Here is a 21,947-nt window from a genome sequence, read left to right as displayed (position 1 = left end):
GGAAAATAGAAAGTGGCAACTATTAATCTTATTTTCCTTAACCTTGATATTTGCTTGTGAATCTTAATTATCTTCTTTATGTTCTTTAGTTAGACATTTTCATCAAACAATATCAAGAACAATGACAACAACAATAGAGGACACAAATATTAGGCTCTCAGCCAGTGCAAAACCCCTCCCAGGGGAAAACCCAGAAACTCCTCTTCTTAGAATCTGCTTCAAATGAGATACAAAGATTCAAACCCTAGACTAAGTCCTTCTCCAAGTACCATGTCAGCCCTCCAACAAGTCTTTCCCTGATTCCGCACCAACCAACTTCAACCTGCAACTTTGACTTGTCAGCTTCAATATTGCAACTTGTACTGCTACTTTGATCTTGTTATTTCGGCCTTGTAGTCTCTGTGGAAACCCTAATTCAGCGTCTTCCTGAGACCTACCTAGAGCAAGACAACTCTCCCAAGGTCAACGAGGTCAAGATAGGGCTTTACTCCTTCCAGCTACAAGATTTTGCACCTCGTCCTCCTACAACTTGGACCACCTTTTGCAACACTAGAAACACTAGAACTTTGCATGTGTGAGAGAGATAGAGCCCAAAAACAATATATTTTGTCCTTATTTCTTTTCCTAGTTCTTCGCTCTTATTTTCTGCTTCTCCTAGGTTCAAATCAAACTCTTTGATGATAGATCGAACTTATTGAGTGAGTGCTAAATGAGGTCGAACTGCTCCTTTATTTAGCCTTCTCAAGGGGTCAAATTCCCTCCTTTAGGATGACTTGTAATTGTTAGGGCTGACTTGTACTTTTGGAGTTTCCAGGACTTTCTAGACTAAAAAATAATTCTTTTTACAATTACATTTTGCCCAGAAGGGTCTTATAAACATGATGTTGACTCTTTTGACTCATGACAATAAATCCTAATACCTAACAAACCCTAGAAGCACGAAGAACATGCTTTTACCTGAAAGACCATCAATAATGAGCATGAAACCCATGCTTTAATAATAATATTTTTTTCTTCTCTTCTCTTGTTTGTTACATAGGATACATATTGAAATGAGTACAACAACTATGAAGACCGAAACTAGTTACATTTCTCAACAATCTTGGCATTGTTGCAACTAAGATGACGTCACAACATTTAATCCTGAACGACACATTTAATAGGTATACAAAAGACAAGTAGAATTGAAATGACACATTTGTTAAAAATGTAAGCGATGGTATAAATTTGTCAAACACATGGTAAACGAGCAGAAGTTGACCTAGATGTTCAACATGTAGGTGTCGGCATTGTATTTTCAGTGATTTTTGTACGACTCATGTCCAACATTCTTAATGTTGCCAATTTGAGAAATTATAAACAAGAAAATGGTAGTTTAGTAGGTATAAATTAAAGTAGCATAAGATAACTAGTAGCAACATGAAGCATTCACTAAAATAATGTTATGCAATGGTTGGGTAAGTATACATTAGAGTGGAGGTATTGCATAAGGTCTTCTAATGAAAAATGGTAAGGATCACGCAGCTTGCTTATACTTGAATAGTGTGATGACTAATACAAAACTATTCTCTTCACATGTGAATGATATGGTGAATGCTCACTATTCTGATGTTCTAACAAACTATACCAATGCAATGTTCTATAATGGTTATGCTAAACTTATACCTTATCTAGTCCCTAAGAATTCTTTATACAATAGTTAGACTGAACTTATACCCTTCATAAAAGGATCAGCATGGTTAATTTTTTTTGCATGTATGGAATAACATTATCATTTATATGTTACATGGTGATGCAGAGTTATTTTAAGGCTTATGGTTTGTTACCCTTCTTGAACATGCTAAGCTTATTGTTATTTCAAAATTTAAAATTTATTTGGGCTTTGCTTTGTTTGATCGACCTAAAGGGTTACAACAATGCCTTGTTTGACTGACATTGTAGTTGTAATCTATAGTGAGCAAGAGCTACAGTGTAAATGCACATGCTGAACTAGCATAGGGTGTGTTTTATGTTAGGTTCTTTTTGGCTGATACTGTGTTGGAGGAGCTCACTTTTGGATGGCCAAGGCAATTGGAAGACCAACTCTTAAGGCAAAAACTAGCAATGAGGCTTGAGTCAGCTATTCGAGCTGTATGGAACCTTTGTTAAATTCTTTGTTCTTATTTTTATCTCATTGGAATCTTTGTCATCTCCTTGCTTTTTTTTGGTATATTGTTTGTGTATTGAATAGCACTGTTAAGGATGACTGTTATGAAGGTTACTTGTTCTTTGAGTTGTTGAAATATAACTGAATAGCTACTTTCCATATACTACTCACGGAACTAGATAGATTCTATTGATCAATGTGTAATAGGTTGGACTGAGTGGGATCTCCTTTGATCTTAATCCACGCTCTTTAAGTGACGGTTTCAAGCGTCGTCTTGCACTGGCAGTTCAGCTTGTAAGTTCTGTTCTTGAATTGTCTTCTGCAAATAACTATTTTCAAAAGTTAAATGTACAGAACTTATATCACACTTAAAAATGCTTTACTCTTTTAATGCGACAGATATAATGCTTTTTGTTCAAAAGATTGAGCATCATTTTATTTATAAATATATTGCCCAATTATTCACAGGTACGCATGCCAGACATCTTGTTGTTAGATGAGCCTCTTGCAGGTCTTGGTAGTGCCCCTAACCTTTTGAATATATTTTGAGTATACCTGTAATTTTGTGCTCTATAAGTTGTTTTAAAGTTTAAAAGTAGCGTTGTCTTATGGTTAGAAGAAGCATAAAATGCATGCTGAGTTATGAACAGGTCTCTCTTTGCTGCTCTTTGTTCACTTAGATAATGATGGGAGCTGTGTTTCATATGGTGGAGAATTATTAGTTTTTTTTAAGTTGACAAAATTATAGTCTGACAAATTTTTCATGAAAATTCTAGAAAGCTTTAAAGTTCAATACTGCATGTTAACCCTCTCTTTGACAAGGGGTAACCCTAGTGAATCTCTTCACCAGCCCTTGCATTTTTTGAGCTTTGGACAACTGAGATACCTAGTTTTCTTCATGCACATTGATGGCAGATTTGTTGGAATTTCTAAGTCTAACTGTCAGAAACCCTTCATGTACTTTTTTGATTTATTTCTTCCTATTTCTTTTGATTAATTAACAAGCTATTTACCATGTAAACACTGAAAATAAATACAAGTACATGCTCAACACATTACAGATCATCAACTGAAGGAAACAAAAGCAAGCACACAAGTGACACCGCTGTTTTTGGACCAATGTCCCTAGAAAAACCCAATGCGGGAAAACTGGTGCAACTATCTGAGGGTTTTATTATTATGCAGTTTCTGAATACAATCTAGGTGCCAAAACCAGCTCACCCAATAGAGAATAATCTCGGCAGTAGTACCTCTCTACTCGGAAACAGAGATTCCGGCTGAAACCCCGGATAAACACTCCGACAACTCTCAGCTCCAATCTGCCCCACAAAAACCCCAGCGTCAGCCTCTAGGGACTGTGTCAGCCCTTTCTGGCCCAACATCACCTTGGCTTGCCCTACGTCAGCCTCTAGAGGCCTTGCGTCAGCCCTTAGAGTCTCTGCGTCACCCACGCTGGCTCTCTGAGGCACTGCGCAGCTCCTGGTTGCCTTTGCGTGAGCCCTGGCTGGCTCTGCGTGAACCTCTGGCTGGCTCTGCGTCCCTCTCTCCTGCTTTTGCGTTGATCCTCCTGGTACTATCTCTGCCTCTCTGCTTCTGTATTCACTGCCCCTCGGCTGTAATCTCTGATCACTCTTTCGACTTTCTTAGCAAACCCTGCCCCAGAAAATCGAAATCTTGATCAACTCGGTGTGTTCTCCAAGTGACCCTCAAGCCTCCTCTTATACTTTTCTCGTTGACAATTCAACGGCTGAGATTAGATTTGGTTTGATCCATGACTTTTGGACCATTCTAACTCAGTTTTATATTAATTCACATTAATATTTTATTTTCCCTAAGTTTAGACTTAGGGACTCCATTAAAAATATTATTTATTTTAATATCTCCCAAATTGTTTAGAATCTGCCCAAATCATTTCTGGGTATTGGAGATCTCATGTGCTTTAGCCTCTCCACCAATTTTCGTGGCTAGAGCACATCTGATGCTATCCCAAATCAACAAGATTTGTTTGTCATGTGATGGGATGATGTATAATCTTACTGATGGAGCACCCTAGGGTTTGAGGGCGGCATTGGCTTCATGCAGATGTTTGGACATATTTATGTTTCTCAATGCAGTTCATGTATATCAAGGCATTGGTCACACCCTCCGAGGCACAGTTGGGCTATTTTCACTTGCATGGGTCCCCTTTAGACATGCCACATTGAGGATCTTAGAGCATTCTCCTATATTGTCCTCTTTTGAGCTATTCTACAGTTAATTTGAGGGACATCACCACTCATTTGGATGCCACTCTAGTTGTTGGAGGGTTTTATGACCCATTTTTTTTTTTTACTTGGAGGGACCCTTTCATGCTTCATGGAGGTGTTTTGACTTGAGCTATGGACATGGTCATGCCTTGGAGACATATTTTGAGGGTTTATTAACATTGTTTGAGGAGCTGCCCCATTTGGAGGGTTTTATTTCATCATTTTGAGGATGTTTTTACCTTGAGGCTGATATGTCCACCTTGGAGGAAAATTAAAGGGGTTGACTTGAACATTTGGAGGAGGTAGTTGATCATCGACACACTTTGGGGGCCTTTGGAGGCTAACATGGCATCTTTGACATGATACCCATTATTTTGTATGGGGTTTTAGTCTAGGCATGGTTTGATGGTTTAATTGACCAAGGATCATTTACATTATAGATTGGACACTTCAATTTGGAGATTGTCAATGGTAATTTGAAGCCTCTGGAAACTTTGGAATGCAACTTGTAGCAACTCTATTTGAGAGATGATGGTACATTGAAACAGGAGGATGTCAGCATGCACATTAATGTCGTTGTTGATCCTTTGAAAACTTGTAGCCAAAGCTTTCTTGATTTCCTTGATCACTATTGGGTTCATTTCAAGCTAGCATGCAGACTATTATGAACCTTGTGAGCTCTTTTGCAAATTTTCCATAAAGATAAGGGTCAGTGACAAGAAGGAAAGGGTTAAAACTATAATGCAACCACCCACAACGCCTTCAGGAGAGTTTTGATCTTGGAAAATTGTATGAGAATTAGAGGAGTTGTGCCTCTGCCAACTTCATGAAGAAACTTGTTGAAGTGGATCACAAGGACATGAGTATGGTTGATTTGGTTTTAGTCATGTTTTTCAGTAGGAGAAATAATTTTACAGAATTATAAGATGCCTCTGACCTTGGTGTTTATATGTTCATAGTCAATGATATCCTTGGAGAACAAGTCTAGGCCGAAATTACAAAGCAAGTTTACATAAGGGAAATAGTGAACATTGGAACAAATTATTCCTTATATGTATATATACCCAAATCCTATCGAAAATTTCAATTAGGGCTTACCTATATTGAGCGCTGAGCTCGACTGTTACAAGTGTTGAACTCTAATATTCATGTAGACAAGCCAACCTCTTTGAAAGGCTTTCTTTTCCACTTTCGAGGCCCAAATTGTTCCTTTGGAGGTCCATATACTCGCATGTGTGTGAAAATTTCTAGATAGAAATCTTACTGCAGTGATTAATATTATTTCTTCTACTTATTATCTCAGAAATAAGTTATTCACTGTGTTCTTACGACAAATATCGAAATATATTCTATTGCAGCCTTCACAATTAAAATAGCAGAAAGTAAATGCAAGGAAAAACACTGACACAAATACAATCACAATGATAGTTATTTCTGGACAATTGTCCGTTGAAAAACCCAATGTGGGAAAACCGGTGCAACAGATGAGGGTTTCTTTATTATTCTTCAGCAAAATCTCTTGTACAAATTACAACCAACAAAACAGGAGTGAGAAAAATTTACAGACACTTCCAAACAAACGTATGATCTAGGGGAAGTATCCCTCCTTCCTCTGAATCCTTCTGCATCCCTCTACGTCAATTTTTCCCACACTCGCCTGACGTCTAGCTGCCCACGCAGTCCCTGTGTCAACCCGCCTCTGCGCTGCCTCTTTCTGCATCTTGCTGTCTTGCACTCTCGAATGATGCTGATGCCCTCTCTCCCTTTCTCACCTGCAACTCTCCCTTTGATTCAATTTTCTCTTGCCGAACTTCGACTAGTGAGAAAATTGATCTTACTCGGGTAACTGAGCATCTACCTCTGGTGTGTTCTCCAAGTGCCCATCAAGTCTCCTCTTATAATCCTCTTGTTGATCAATCAATGACCCAGATTAGATTCTAATCAATGGCTAGGATCATATTGACTTGATATCCGCCTTCTTCTAGAAGTTTCACGCACATTTTAGATTAATACCCATTAATTATTTTAATTTCCTAAGTTTAGACTTCGGGTCCCATTAAAAATAATTAATTATTTTAATAAAACTGTTTCTAGGTGGAATTTCCCAAAACGATTTCTGGGTATTAGAAAATGCATGTGTCTAAGCATCCCTGCAAAATTTGAGACTTAGAGCACATCCAATGCTACTAGAAATCAACACTCCTTCTTAGCGAGGAATGTGCTCTAGTAATGCAACCTGCTGAAGCATCACCCTGTTCTGTAACATCTCCCTCTGCGCTAGCTGATGTCTGACATCTTGTCCACCAACTACTGCGCAAATGTTGCATCTGTACTGCTGTTGACCCTGCCACTTGTCAACACTGCATCCATACTGCAACTCCCTTTGTCACTGTAAATGAGAAGTCACCTGTTTTTGCTACTGAAATGGATTCTCTACCATACCCATTTGTTCTCTAAACTGAATGAACTTAGCTCTTCCTAGAGCCTTTGTGAGTATGTCTGCTACCTGATCTCCTGTGGGGACATACTGTAGCTGTACTGCCCCACGCTGAACACAGTCTCTGATAAAGTGACATCTGATATCAATGTGTTTTTACTTATCATGAAATACTGGATTCTCAGAGAGTTTGATACAACTATGATTATCACAGTACACCCTGGTCGCTTCCATCCTTTTTCTGAACAAGCTCACAAGCAGTTTTCTAAGCCATATAGCTTCGCACGTAGCTGTGCTAGCTGCCATATATTCTGCTTCTGCTGAGCTCAAAGCTACCAACTTCTGCTTCCTGTTGCACCAAGATATCATCCCTGATCCAACACTGAAGCAGTACCCCGAGGTACTTTTTCGGTCTACTGAACTACCTGCCCAATCTGCATCCGTGAACCCATTCAATCTGATGTCCTCCCCTTGGGAGTATTTCAACCCATATCCGACTGTTCCATGCACATATCTAAGAATGTGTCTAGCAGTTGCCCAATGCACCCTTTTTGGTTCTACCATGAACTGACTAAGAGTGTTTGTAGCAAAGCAAATGTCTGGCCTAGCGTTGACCAGATACATAAGCGACCCAATGAGCTGTTTGTACAAGGTGGGGTCAACTTCCTTGTCTCTTGATGCATCTATTTTCTTCTAGTTGGTGATCATGGGAGTAGCCATGGGTCGACAATCCTGCATTTTGAATCTCTTCAGAATCTCTGTAGCATATCTTCCTTGCCCAAGGAAGATCTCCCCATTCTTCTGCCAAACTTCCAATCCCAGAAAATAATGCATCAACCCCATATCCTTCATGTCGAATTCAGCTTCAAGATTCTTCTTACAATCCTATATGAGCCTGGATGATCCTGTTAAAAACAAATCATCCACATATAATACCAGAATAAGTGGCTCATTCTCTACCATCAAATAGTAGAGATTGGGATCAACATCACTTTTGACAAATCCCAACTGCTGCAAGTAACTATCAATTCGACCATACCAATGCTCTAGGTGCTTGCTTGAGCCCATACAGGGTTTTCTTTAATCTGCAGACATGAGTTCTCTTCTCATGAGTTTCTAAGCCTTCAGGCTGTTCTATATACACCTCCTCTTCTATCACCCCATTCAAGAATGTTGTCTTGACATCCATCTGGTGAATCTACCGTCCCATTTGAGCTGCTAGGGATATAACATATTTGATAGAGGTGTAACGGGCAACTGGGGCGAAGGTCTCTTCATAATCTATTCCTTCTTTCTGAGCGTACCCCTTTGCCATGAACCTAGCCTTGTACTTCTCTATACTGCCATCTGCAACATACTTGATCTTGTAGATCCATCTTGATCCTACAACTGATCTCTCTTTTGGTCTAGGTACTACTTCCCAGACATCATTCGTCATGATAGAGTTGTACTCTTCTACCATGGCATCCACTCATACTTGGTTTTGAACAACTTCTTGAAAGCTAGAGGGTTCATCAACATGAGCTCCTGGTATCTGTCAGGTTGTCTACGTTGCCTTTGCTTGGTTCCAGGAGCTCCAACAAACTCCTCTACGTCCCTCAGTGTCTGCCGTACTTCTCTACTAGTTCTACCACTAGTGGTGGGAGGCTCAACCGACTCCTCCTCTTGATCCTGTTGTTCCATCTGCTGAGAACTATCTGGATTTCCTCCTTCTGAGGAGATACTGGTACTGGTCACTGTACTTGATCCATGTGTTTGTCCTCTTGCCTATCCTCCTTGCTGCCCCTGCTGGTCCTAGACTAGTGGAACATCTCCTGACTGATCTTTTGTTGGCATCTCACGAGAGTTCCTGAAAGCTCTATCCTCCATGAACTTTGCATCCGGTCTCACTACAGTCTTCCTGCTGCTAGGAATGTAGATTTTGTATGCTTTTGAGGTCTTGCTGTATCCTATGAGATACCCCTTTTCTGCAGTCTGATCTAGTTTATTGCATTTCTCGTCTGGTGTGATAGTATGCTACACTTCCGAATATCCTGAGATGACTAACATCTGACTTCTTCCCTGTGAAGACCCCTTCGGGCGTTTTCTTCCCTAATGCTTTATGAGGAGTTCTATTTTGGATATACACTGCTGTGTTGCAAGCTTCTACCCATAAATACTTAGGTAGATCCTGACCATACAACATAGCTTTGGCTACCCCAACAATAGTTCTCTTTTTCCTTTTTGCTATTCCATTTTGTTCCGGATTATATGCAGCTGTCCACTCTCTTTTGATGCCCTCCTTTGCGCAAAAATCTGTGAAGTCTCTGTCCGTATATTCTCCACAATTATTTGAACGCAATACCTTTAGCTTTTTCCCTTTCATATTTTCAACAAGAACCTTAAACTCTCTAAACCGATCAAAGATCTCATCCTTGGTCTTTAAGAAATAGATCTAGGTTTGTTGAATTTAGGCTTTTGTGAATCATATCAAGTTTATTGAGAAGAGTTTTCAGCGAAAATCACATCATAATTCATTTGTCGACGTGTTTCGAACCAACAAGTGTGGTTCATCGTCAGGACAAGTTAAAGAACCAGATCATGGCTGCAGGTTAAATAGAGAGAGTAGATCATTCAACGATTATATTTGACCAAGAAACAAGGAAATTGGACTGGGCAACTAGATTGGACCAAGGGTTTTTCTAGAGTGATCATCAATAAAAGTGACAAAGTATTCACCACCACTAAGAGCTCTTGTGGACATTGGACCGTAGATATCTGAGTGTATCAATCCCAATACACATTCTGCCCTATTGTTACTTCTGGAAAAATTTGCTTTAGTGTACTTTCCTAGCACACATCCTCGACATAAGTCATCATGCTCACTACTAAGGGTTGGTACTCCTGTAACAGTCTCTCTAAGCATCCTCAGTGCTCCATGGTGTAAGTGTCCCATTCGCCTGTGCCATAATTCATTTCATTCCTTCTCACCATTATAGTTGCTGCCTATCAGTTGCATTGGTGACTCAAGCTGCAACCTATACAATTTGTTGCTTCGAATCCCAATTTTCCATTTCTTCTTCCAGCTTGGATTCTTGATGTATACTTTCTTTCCCATGAAGTATACATCGTATCCCTTGTCTTGTAATTGGGACACTGAAATCAAGTTCATTCCTAATCCTGGCACATGCAGAACATTGGTGGCTCGGATGCTGGTCCCTTGTTTCGTCTGAAATGCTATGGTGCCTCTCCCTACTGGAGTACATTTTGTTCTGTTTCCCATAGTAATTTGGAAGTCCATTTGTTTTTCTTGATAGCTTGAGAAATGTTCTCGTACTCCCATCATATGAGCTGAAGCCCCGCTATCAATGTACCAAACATCTGCTAATGCTGAATTTGCTAGGCATGCGAATTCTTCTTCTAATCTAGTAGACAACTCTGAGACACTTTGAGTATCCATCTTGTGCCAATTTCTGACGCTATCCTGCCCCAACAACTACTGTAGGAAAAATTGTGTCCCACCTGATACAACCCCTCTCGCTGAATCTTCTACTGCGTTGTTCCCTCTGTTGCTGACAGATTTCGACTAGGAAGACTTACCCCTCTGTCTACTCACTCTCTACTTGAATTCTACCCCCTTCCAGTCCTAAACTTAGATCCTTTTTGGGGCTGAGAGAGAGTTTTACCATGAAACCTAATCCTCTTTGCTTGATCTGCGTAACCCCTTGGAAATTCGAATTACTGTCCCTGCAGGAATTTCGAATTCCTTTCTTCCTTCAACGCTGGGTCTTCCGACTTCTTTCTTCTGCTTTACCTATACCATGTGAAAATTTCTAAATAGAAATCTTACTGCAGTGATTAATATTATTTCTTCTACTTATTATCTCAGAAATAAGTTATTCACAATGTTCTTACGGAAAATATCGAAATATATTCTACTGCAGCTTTCACAATTAAAATATTGCAGAAAGTAAATGCAAGGAAAAATACTGGCACAAATACAATCACAATGACACAGTTATTTTTGGACAATTGTCCTTGAAAAACCTAATGTGGGAAAACCGGTCCAGCAGAGGAGGGTTTCTTTATTATTCTTCAGCAAAATCTCTTGTACAAATTACAACCAGCAAAACAAGAGAGAAAAATTTACAGACGCTTCCAGACAAATTTTTGATCTAGGTGAAGTACCCCTCCTTCCTCTAAATCCTTCTGCGTCCCTCTGCGTCAATTTTTCCCACACTGGCCCAACGTCTAGCTGCCCACGCAGTCCCTGTGTCAACCTGCGTTTGTGCTGCCTCTTTTTGTGTCAACTTGTCTCTGCTCTGCGTCTTGCTGTCTTGCACTCTCGAATGATGTTGATGCCCTCTCTCCCTTTCTCACCTGCAAGTCTCCCTTTGGTTCGATTTTCTCTTGCCGAACTTCGACTAGTGAGAAAATCGATCTTACTCGGGTAATTGAGTATCTGCCTCTAGTGTGTTCTCCAAGTGCCCATCAAGTCTCCTCTTATAATCATCTCGTCGATTAATCAACAACTCAGATTAGATTCTAATCAATGGCTAGGATCATATTGACTTGATCTCCGCCTTCTTGTAGAAGTTTCACGTATAGTTTAGATTAATACCCCATTAAGTATTTAATTTCCAAAGTTTAGACTTAGGGTCCCATTAAAAATAATTAATTATTTTAATAAAACTGTTTCTGGGTGGAATTTCCCAAAACAATTTCTGGGTATTTGAGAATGCATGTGTCTAAGTCTCCCTGCAAAATTTGAGACTTAGAGTACATTCGATGCTACTAGAAATCAACAATGTGGAGGTGGACAAGCCCTTTGAAGTTTGGAGATCCTTTTTGAATGTTGAACATGCCCTCTTTGAATCCCTTACATTCATCTTTATAGGAGGATTTCGAATTGTTATTGATGACATGGAGGATGGAACTCCCACTTGGAGCCCTTACATTCATGTGTGTAGGAAGAATTGGCTTGTTTTTTTCCTTGTAGCATAATTCAATGCTGAAGGGCCTTTAGAGTATGGATGCTACGAGCAGAAGCCTTTCTCTGATAAAGGTGTCCTTCTTTGAGGGGGTTTTTGATGTAAAATTGTACATGTGGCTTAAATAGCCTCCTATTTTTTGTATTTTTGATTAATTAATCATAGAGGGGGGTCTTTTGCCACTTTATATGCTAGATTAGGGACTTTTAGCCTATGAAATTGATATTTTAATGTAAAGGAAGTTGAGCATTTCCTCCATAAATAGAGATGTTATTCCTATCATTTTCTCATGGTTGGGTTGTGGGAGAACTCCCTTAGCAAGTTTGAAATTTCTGCGATTCTTTTTCTTTGTATAAATTGGCCATGGATGGATGAGTTGAGCGGCCTTATGGAGAGGCTTTATTGGTGTGGATCGTTCAACTTTGATGGATGATTATTGGTGAATTTTGTGGAATGCATGCAAAATTGAGGAAGTTAACTTTCTTTATCCTGTATAAGTTGATGGATAATGGTTGTTAATTATTCACCGAAGTAATTGTTGGGATTATCTCATTGTCTTCATTGGGTCTCCCTTAGTCTTTGAACCTAAATCCACTCCAATTTCTCTTAAAGTGTGTTGATTGTGTAACTCAATATGCCTCAAAAATATATTGACAATCTCCCATTGGCTTTTCCCTTTTAAAAGTCCTTTAAATAATGTTGTTGGGGTTTTTTTAATCTTCAAAATCACCTTGTAATCTATTGATTGTGAACCTTTCTTGAGCTTATGTTGGTTGACCTAAGCCTTCCGATCAACAATTGTACCCTTTGAACTCACATCTAGAAATTACATTCAAAGCCCTAAAAACCAAAGCAATCCTATCTTAGGGAGAAACCCACCTTGAGCTAGAGGAGAGTCAAAAGTGAGAAGAGTGTTGGTAAGGTGACAGTGCCCCCCTCTTGGTTACATAGGGTCTCAAACTTGAGCTTTAGGAATTTATCTTGAGAAGTGTGAGATTTGCTATATCAGGAGACTAATTCTTTCTCTTTTAGATGGGATTTTTCTCTTTCTTGCTTTTTGTTTTTGTTTTTTTCACTTAGATGATTGTACATGTGGCTTGAGTCCTTGACCACCTTTATTTTGTATTGTTCTAGATTAGTTAGTTGTAGGAGAAGTACATTTTACTTTTCTTATGCTTAGATCTAAGGAATCATATGAGATGATATTATTTTATTGTAATGGAATTTAAGCTTCAGTATATAAAGAGATGCACTTCTTCATTATCACTCATGTTTGGATTTTTAGAGCTTTTACTCGGGAGTCGGAGCTTAATTGCCATAACTTTATTGGAGCATTTATGGTGTAAAGGGTTCTTTTTTGTGGCCAAGTCACATCACATGATGACATGGGACATAGAAGACACGCAAATACTAGTGTTTGACATGAGACACAATGACCATGGAAATAGGACGTAGAGGAAACAAAAATACAAGTGTCTTACTTGAGACATGACAACCCTAGAAACATGACATAGAGGACATATTATATATATATATATATATATATATATATTGAATTATAACAAATTATTGAGTTACACATACAAAAATGAAATATGGACAAATATATATATATATATTTAATTGGAAACTAAAATCCACTTACTCAAGACTTGGAATCTAGTTTCCCAACACTTGGAATCCCTTCTAACATTTCACAGTAACCCTTGGTTGCACTCCAAAATGTCTCACACCTCCAACCTGTTGAGTGAAATGAGCTCAAATCAAAGGGAGACATGTTTTTATGGGTTGTAGGCCTCTTTTAAGTGGGATACACTAAGGGCACGTGTTTGACATATGTCCTATGAACAAGACACATGCCCTCACGTATTGGTGTTTGGCATGTAGGATATGGAACATGAGCCTTGTTTGGACGTGTCTTGTTACATGGCTTTGTGGATGATTGTTGTTAGTTCTTGAAGCTTCCCTTTCTTGGTTATTGTTTAGTCTTCTACAAGCCTTCATGATTGATCCATTTGAGGGCTAATTTACCACTTGGAAGGGAGATGTTCTATGATTTTTCTCCTTCCTTCTTCCTTTGTTGATTTGGTGAAACTTTCTATATTTTTCTTTTGGATTCCTAGCAAGAAGTATTAAATAAATTCATTGAAGCATGGTTAATCTTGTTGGTGAAGGTCTCTTCATGGGGTTTTCATTCTTGTAGTCCTTGAATTCATTGTTGATCTTGATTAGGTGAGGGATTACTCTTTTGTTGGGTTCTAGTCTCAAAAACCTAATTGATGGAAATAAGCCAACTGTTTGTAGGGTTTCTTTTGGGTCTCATTGCCATTTGATTCACCTTGACTCCATTATCCTTGGGGATTTGGCACTGATCTCTACTTCTATCACTTATTTCAAAACCCTTACTTCCATCACTTATTTCGAAACCACGAAGCCCCTAATTTTGTTTTATTGAGGCTACTCTCAAATTCATCTCGTGCCTCATCAGTTGGTCTTAGTAATTCTAATAGGGATAATCCCCTTGAGCTAGAGGAGATTCAGGCTAAAGTGAAGAGGATAGATTGTTGAGGTGACAGTGGTGACTATCCTAATAGTTGCTCTTGATTTGTAGACTGTGGATTAGGGCTTTTATCATTACGCACAATTTGATTTATAACATTTTGGCACTGTTGTTAGGGATAAAGTGCATTCTTATGATAAATTGGAAGATGACAAATTTGTGTGTGTTTTATTGCATAATTTTTCTCACATGGCGACTCCATGAAGGGACAAAGCCGTTGTTCCTTTTGAAGACTTTTCTAGGGATAAATCCCAATCCATAAATGTGAAGACTCTTCAAGAGAATGTTAATTTTTCTTAGGGCTATATTGTTCTTTGCTTTAGATAATTGCATTTCATCATTTACAAATTGAATTCACCCCACAACATTATAACATTATTCAACAACATATGCAATTATGTAATCATCAACAATGCAGTGGAACATAAAGGAACAATAGAAGAAAAACATTCACACATAGAGACACCGGGATTGGTCGGAGACCAGGGCAAAACCCCACAAGGGGGAAAACCCTTTCAAATTCTTCTTCTTATTAGATTGTCATTGAATGTTTCAACCAATGTTGCACGACTCGTACTTGTATAAGACTCGTTTGGGTATTGACTCGTCGACTCGTATAAGATTCAGGAACAAATAAGACTTGTATAGGACTCTGCAAAATATAGAAAAAACTTAAAATATGGTAAATTTTAAGCACAAAAAAGAAACTAATGACCATTCCAATCCTTATAAGTTATGAAAACCACAACATATGCAATAATTCATAACATCATCTCATATCTATAAAAGTACAACATAACATATTCGATTTTTGTAAGCAAAACATTTAGATACTGAATAAGTAAAAAATGGCAGCAAGTTCAAAATTCAAATACATGTCATAAATGATAAATGATTGTCTCATAACAATTTTGAGTCTCATCACTCATGGACGACTACGCCTACAATAAGCTCTCATGGAGCTAGTGCCAACATTGGAAGGTTGAAGCAAATGTGAGGCAAGTGTATTTGGAGTCTCCATTTGAGATGGCAAATTAGAGAGATCCTCAGTCTCTTCATCAAGCCAACTCAAATCAGGGTACCCCTCCTCCACAACCCAATCAAACTCTAAATCAATAGTATCCAATAAAATTGGATATGTATCCTTTGGCTGCAGTTGTTTTGTGAGGATTTGAAGGTTGTAGTAGATGAAAACCAACTTCTCCAACCTCTCATGCTCCAACTTGTTTCTCTTTTTTCTGTGGATGTGCTCAAACACTGACCAATTGCGCTCATAGAAGAAGCACTGCAGGGTTGACTCAAAACTCTGATGGCGAATTCTTGTAATTGTGGTGTCTCAATGCCACAATCTATCCACCAATGAGTTGTAAAAAAATAACAACAAAGATTATTAGTTTGCAATGCCAAACATATAAGAAAGAATTAACAAAATTACAAGCTAAGTTCTAGCAATTTGCACTTACAAGGCATTTTCTTGTCCTTGAGATGTTGGCTTGAGCTGAATCCAAACATGCCAGATGCTTCCTTGTACATATCTCGTTGTATGTTGATTTTGTCTCGAATATCTTGATCCGAGAACATCTTCTCAATGTATATCATGACACCTCTCATCACCTCAGGATCTCTTTGAATGTTAGACCCCTCATTATAGAATATGCTTGGATTGAGATATGCTCCTGCTGCATGCAATGGTGAATGTAGTTGTGTGTTCCACCTGGAATCAATAATTTGCCATAAAGGGAGATATTTAGATGTTGATTTGGGGTAGCATCGGATGTGCTCTAGGCGTCAAATTTTGTAGGGAGGCTTGGGCACGTGTATTCCAAAGAACCCAGAAAGCGTTTTTGGAAATTCCACCCAAAACCGATTCTATTAAAATAATTAATATTTTTTAATGGGACCCTAAGTCTAAACTTACGAAATTAAAAATATTAATGGGTATTAATCTAATTGTGGGTGTAACTTCTAGAAGAAGACGAAGATCAAGCTAAAATGATCTTAGCCATTGATTAGCTTTTAATCTGGGTCGTTGAATGTCAACAAGAAGATGATTTAAGGGAGCTTGAGGGTCATTTGGAAAACACACCGAGAGATCAAGAGATCGAATTTCTGAAATGAGAAGTTCTCAGGAGGAAGTTCTGATCGAGGAGATTTCTTGCAGTTGAGGGGCAGGGATAGTTGGGTTGGAGTATCTTCTCCAGAGCCCAGGATATGCAACAAAGAGAGGCAGAGAGACACCATAGGGGTTGACGTTGAGCTAGAAGGGCCCACGTAGAGCTTGACGTTGAGCTAGAAGGGCTCATGCAGAGGCAGCTCAGTCACCCACGCAGAAGTCCGAGTTTTGCAGAGGAGCTGAGATTTCTGAGCCAGGAGGGTTGGACACTGCTCAAGAAGGCAAGACGTTTCCTAGTTGAGCTGACTCAGAGCCTCAGAGAGCTTCACACAAGCCCATGCAGTTACTGCGCAAGGGTGGTGTAGTTGTAGCCGGGGACAATTGATTCAGCGGCCGGAACAACTGAGATTCGCCGGGTAGAGTGAGGTAATCTCACAATTCTTCTCTGCTAGTTGGATTTCTCTGTAACTGGATTGCTGGGACAACATCCAGAGTTATATTCAGAAACTATTGCTTAATAATATAAAACCCTCAAAGTTGCTGCACTGGTTTTCCTACATTGGGTTTTTTTGGGGACATTTGTCCAAAAATAACGGTGTCAATTGTGTTGTATTTTCTTTCTTGCTTAGTCTCTTGTTTCCACATATAATTTAATTAAGTGAAAGCTGCAGTATATGTAATATGATATTTCCCGTAGGAAACTGCAAGTAATTTGTTTAAAAGAATTTAACAAATAGGAGTAATATCATTAGTTGCTGCAGTAGGGATTCTTGTCGAGGAATTTTCACATTAGATTCATTTCCCTTATAGAAAGTCTTGATGGCCTCTTTGGCTCTGTCCATGCCCTCATAAATATATCCCATTGTAGGTTTCTCTCCATCCATCAATCTCAAGAATTGCCAAAAGTTTTACCCCCAAAAAATGTCGTCTGATGCCTCAAAACGCTCCCAAAAGGTTTCAGACCCCGTTTTGCTAAACTGGGTTTTGTTGGTAAAAACGGTCCTGTGAGCTGATTTCTCCACTTTTTCCACCTCAAATGCATCAAGATGGATGACAAACAATGTAATGATCCAATTCGGATCAATTGGACACTTGTGGACTGTTGGAGGGCAGTGAGACAGTGGACCGAGGGAGCCCTAAGTGCAGTATATTGAAGGACTAATGAGTTGCTAGGAGTGGCCGAGTTGATGAGCTTATTGTCTGATCTTTGACGGACTAAAGAAGGACGTCATAAAGGAGTAGATTGTAGCCCAAAATAATGAAATACATTGATCCATACTCATCATCCTTACTAATACATACATGATTCATCCATAAACCACGAGATTCAATAATGAAATACTCTGATCCATATTCAGTATTCATTATTCACCATTCTCGAATCTACATTGATTTAAAAATTAAATTCATCATTCATCATTCTAGATTCTAAATTGATTTAAAATTAAAATTCATCATTTATCATTCTAGAACCTAATTAGTACTAAGCAAAATAGACTATAATAGATACTGAAATCTAAAGACTGGAATAGTAAATTGATATAACTAAAACTAAAAAACAATGGAGTGATGAGTGTAAAAGTCACTCTAAAGTATACAGAGGGCTTGGTGCTCTTGATTAAATACTAATTCCATACCCTTGTACATGACAAAATGCAATGGAAACATTGCACTCCATCGAATCCCGAATTCCTGGAAAATTGTTAAGTCTGTTGGATTTTGAGTGAGATCTAAAATTCTACTTTCTCCATATGAAATCCAATGAGGTCAGAACCACTCTCAAACATCCCGAGTAATTTCATGGTAATGTTAAAAATTCAAGTAAAATGAGGAAAATGAAAGATAAAGGAGAATGTCACTTTTACTTTAAGAATTTAATATTACCATGAATAGCATAGCATTAGTAGGGAAATATGGTCAAATACTATGTTTTCCCTGTCATAAATCATTGTTTACAAGCAAATTTAAGGGGGGACGCATAGCCCATTTTGAGGGGGGACGCCCAGGCGTCCCCCTTTTGGGGAGTCGCGTCCCCCACATTGGGAAAAGTCCCCCCTGCGTCTCGGAAACGTTTCCCCAGATGTCCCCCCGTCCCGGGTGCGTGGGTTGCGAGGGTGTGCGCACCCAACCCTGGGGGACGCGTCCCCGTGGAACACTGCTTATGATTAGCTAGAGGTTAGATTGGGGAGCCAAGTTCAGTGGCCTAAAGGAGTTGGTACGTTGATAGAGGCAGTGTTGCAAAATGGAAGCGAAGGACCTGTTGCACTCAAATTGTCAAAGTTCCGGGGAAGCAGAAATACCAACTTTTTCAACAAGGATCAAATCACATATCATGGTCATCCCATTCTACAAGTTATATATTGTAAATGATCTTAGTAAAACCTTGAGTCGATGTAACAACCTAGGTAAGCCTATAATTTGATGACGAATTCCATCTTAGGAGGTTGTTTAACCTCACTGATTACCTGTGTTTTTCAACACGGCTAATTATAAGAGTTTTTTCCCTCTAGCTTAAACCCCCAAAGCTAGGGTGAAATTTATAGTCGGATTATTAAGTGAGTTCTAGTGTTTTAGTCGAGTCTGATGTAAAAGCGGTTTGGGAATAATTTAAGCTAATTGGCTTAATTATTTTATTACAAATCACTTTGTTTACTAGATCATATTGAGTCGCAGATGGGTTGTGTCTGTTGACACCTAATCCTCAACGGATGGGTGAACTGGAACGCGAACAGTCATCAAGAAGATGAACTGATCCGTCCCATTTATGTATATAAATGATAGTTAGCTAATGAATTATGCAATCAGTCTTTCTTCTGCTCATTCTGGAGTTACCCTGGCCTGACATGGTATCAGAGCACAGGTCCCAGGTTCTAAAAATAGTTGTAACTCCTATCTCTGTCCTGAGCGCCTCTGTCCTGCGTCTCAATGATGTTGATTCTCTGCGCCCTCTGTCCTGAGCGCCTCTGTCCTGAGACTGCGCACTGTCCATAGTTATGCGCTGTTGAATGTGCGTTTTTTTTTGATATTGAATATGCACTGTCCTGGCCAGAGAGGGACTCAGTGGTAACAACTGCATAACCGCGAGCAAATGTGAATTTGCCCGTTCCTCCAACTACAACATACTTGCGCTGTGTCTGATCAAACCTATCAGTTCCGTGGACCTCCAGCGTGCTTCCGTTGTACTCCATATTGTTGAATTTTACTGTGGTTTTTAGTCCAGGCCTGAAATAAGCGTTTGATTTTCTATGAGTTCTGAAGTGGGTTTTATTTTCACAGTGGCCTTTACGGATGGTCTGAGTTGGGCACTTGAAACATCCCGTGTTTAATTTAATTGCGCTCATATGTCCTGGATCCATGTCCAAGGGTGATTTTTATCTGAATTTGGTTTTCTGTTGAGATTCAAGTGAAACTTTGATTCGACAAATTCCTATATGGATTTTGGTTCAAATTGAATTTGAAGGAAACATTTGAATTTGGATTGTGAAATGGGCGTTTGGTTTGGTTTTTTCCGAAATGGGTTTTCTTTTAATGGTGGATTTTAGCGCGGAATTGGGATTTGTGCATTCCAAATAATTTTCGGTACTTTTGAATATGTGAAATAGGCATCTGGCCTTGGTTATTTCTGAAATTAGATTTTGTTTTCACAGTGGTAGTGACCAGGCGCACCGGTTGCGAAAGGAAATTAAAAACAAGTTACTTGAATGTGGTGCTGAACGCTGGTCAAAACTCTAATGCCTCTGCATTGAATGAAATTGTTGAACCCTGCATTGAAATACGTCGTATGGACGATATGACAACATATGCATTGCAGTGAGCGTTGTATTGAAACAGGTAGGTACATTGAACAGTATGTGCACATGTGTGCATACATTATTGTAATGTGCAGCGATTGACATGGTTTATCTATGAAACGTTGAAAACTCCTGTAATGTGTGCAGCATTTATATATGTACATTGTTTAAGGGGGTCGAGCCTGTCTACACATCATTTGTTTCAGAGGATTATAGTTTTTAAGACTTGGAGATGCTGATGAAAGGATTTAAAATCATCAGCCTTTGATTTGAATGCCTATGATATTGCACAGTTTTGTTCATTCAAAGCAGTTGTAATATTGCACAGTTTTTTTATCATTTGAATGATAATGCTGCTTTGAAAAGTTAAAGCATTAAAGTGATATTGAAGTGAGGAAGTTTTTTTTATCAGCAGAGATATTTTTTTTTTACAGAATGCATTCAATCATCTCTATGGTCGGAATAGTTCTCACTGGCAAGGAGAACTATTCTGAATGGTCTCGGATGGTAAAACACACCCTCATCTACAATGAGTTGTGGAAAGGAGTGTGTGTCGGAGAAGAAGACAAAGACCCTGTGCAGCCTACATCAGATAAAGAACTTGTCATTTGGGAAAACAAGAACAGCAAAGCCTATGCATTGATCGCAGCATCTGTAAATGAAGAAGTAAGTCGTCATATTTCATCCTATTCCACTGCCTTTGAAGCTTTACAAAAGCTGAAAGAACTCTATGATACACATTCTGCACTTGAAGTTGTTCAGCTCATGATTAAACTCTTCACTCTTGAACTGAAAAATAATGATCCTCCTGCTCTTGCATCTGAAATAAAGTCTATAATGCATGATATTAAATCCACTAAGGTTGAGCTGGATATCTCTCTTACTGCCTTTCTCAAAGCACTCTATCCTACCTACTCCAATTATCTTGAGTCTTTACAAGCAAATGGAAATCTTAAAGACATAACCTTTGAGTCTCTTGTGAAAAAGTTTGCTGAAAGAGAGAAAGCCTTTAGAAAGAAGACAGTCCCTGAATCTTCTGAAGAGACTGTTTGCCTTGCTCATAAAGAAAAGCATCCTGCTCAAGATTCTACAAGAGGAAGAGGTGGACGAAGAGGAAGAGGAAGATACTTCAGAGGCAGGGGGGGCAGACATTCTCAAGCAGAAAAGGCAGATCTGCATTGCATTCGCTGCAAACGAAATGGATCACATGATGCTTCTACATGCAAGCTACCATGGGACAAAATTGAGCAGAGAAGAAATCAGCAGAAAGGTAAAACTGATGACACAGACAAAGGTAAAGCACCTGAATCCGCTCACTATATTGAGGCACAATGTAACATTGGAGTAAATGAAGATTTGTTTAATGCTTCACTTGCTTCTTCGAAAAATGATTGGTTGCTTGATTCAGGAGCAACCTGTCATATGACTCATAGGAAAGATTTTTTTGAAGATTTCACTGACAATGTTGATGGAGCAGTATACTTTGCAGATCAGTCAAAAATCAAGCCATCAGGGCTTGGCACAATCAGGCTTAAACTGCCTGGTCTTCCAGACTTTCTTCTGGATCATGTTCTATATCTCCCACAGCTCAAGAGAAACTTGCTGTCCCTGGTCCACATCCGCCAGCAAGGTCACTCCATTCATATGTTTGATGGAAAGCTTGAGGTAAGAAAGGCATCTGACC

The 21,947-nt window shown here is 39.1% G+C and overlaps 1 protein-coding gene across 3 annotated transcripts in view; it reads left to right on the top strand.

The window, feature by feature from the left end:
* The window catches only part of ABCI11 (non-intrinsic ABC protein 14), a 148,270-nt gene that overhangs the window by 67,382 nt on the left and 58,941 nt on the right, over window positions 1-21,947 (top strand). For 2 of the 3 annotated variants that reach the window (XM_089412229.1, XM_089412227.1), the window contains exons 8-10: window positions 2,016-2,130; window positions 2,354-2,440; window positions 2,615-2,663. In XM_089412229.1, coding sequence (XP_089268355.1) covers window positions 2,016-2,130; window positions 2,354-2,440; window positions 2,615-2,663 — 251 coding nt within the window. The remainder of the gene's footprint in view (window positions 1-2,015; window positions 2,131-2,353; window positions 2,441-2,614; window positions 2,664-21,947) is intronic. The other variant, XM_089412228.1, reaches the window with a different exon arrangement.

Source organism: Pinus tabuliformis, chromosome 3_1, assembly GCF_031772625.1.
Source record: "Pinus tabuliformis cultivar Carrire ecotype Pingquan chromosome 3_1, CPIR1, whole genome shotgun sequence".
NCBI classification, from domain to species: domain Eukaryota; kingdom Viridiplantae; phylum Streptophyta; class Pinopsida; order Pinales; family Pinaceae; genus Pinus; species Pinus tabuliformis.
Note: the sequence above shows the minus strand (reverse complement) of the source record. Positions and strands in the feature narration are given on the sequence as shown.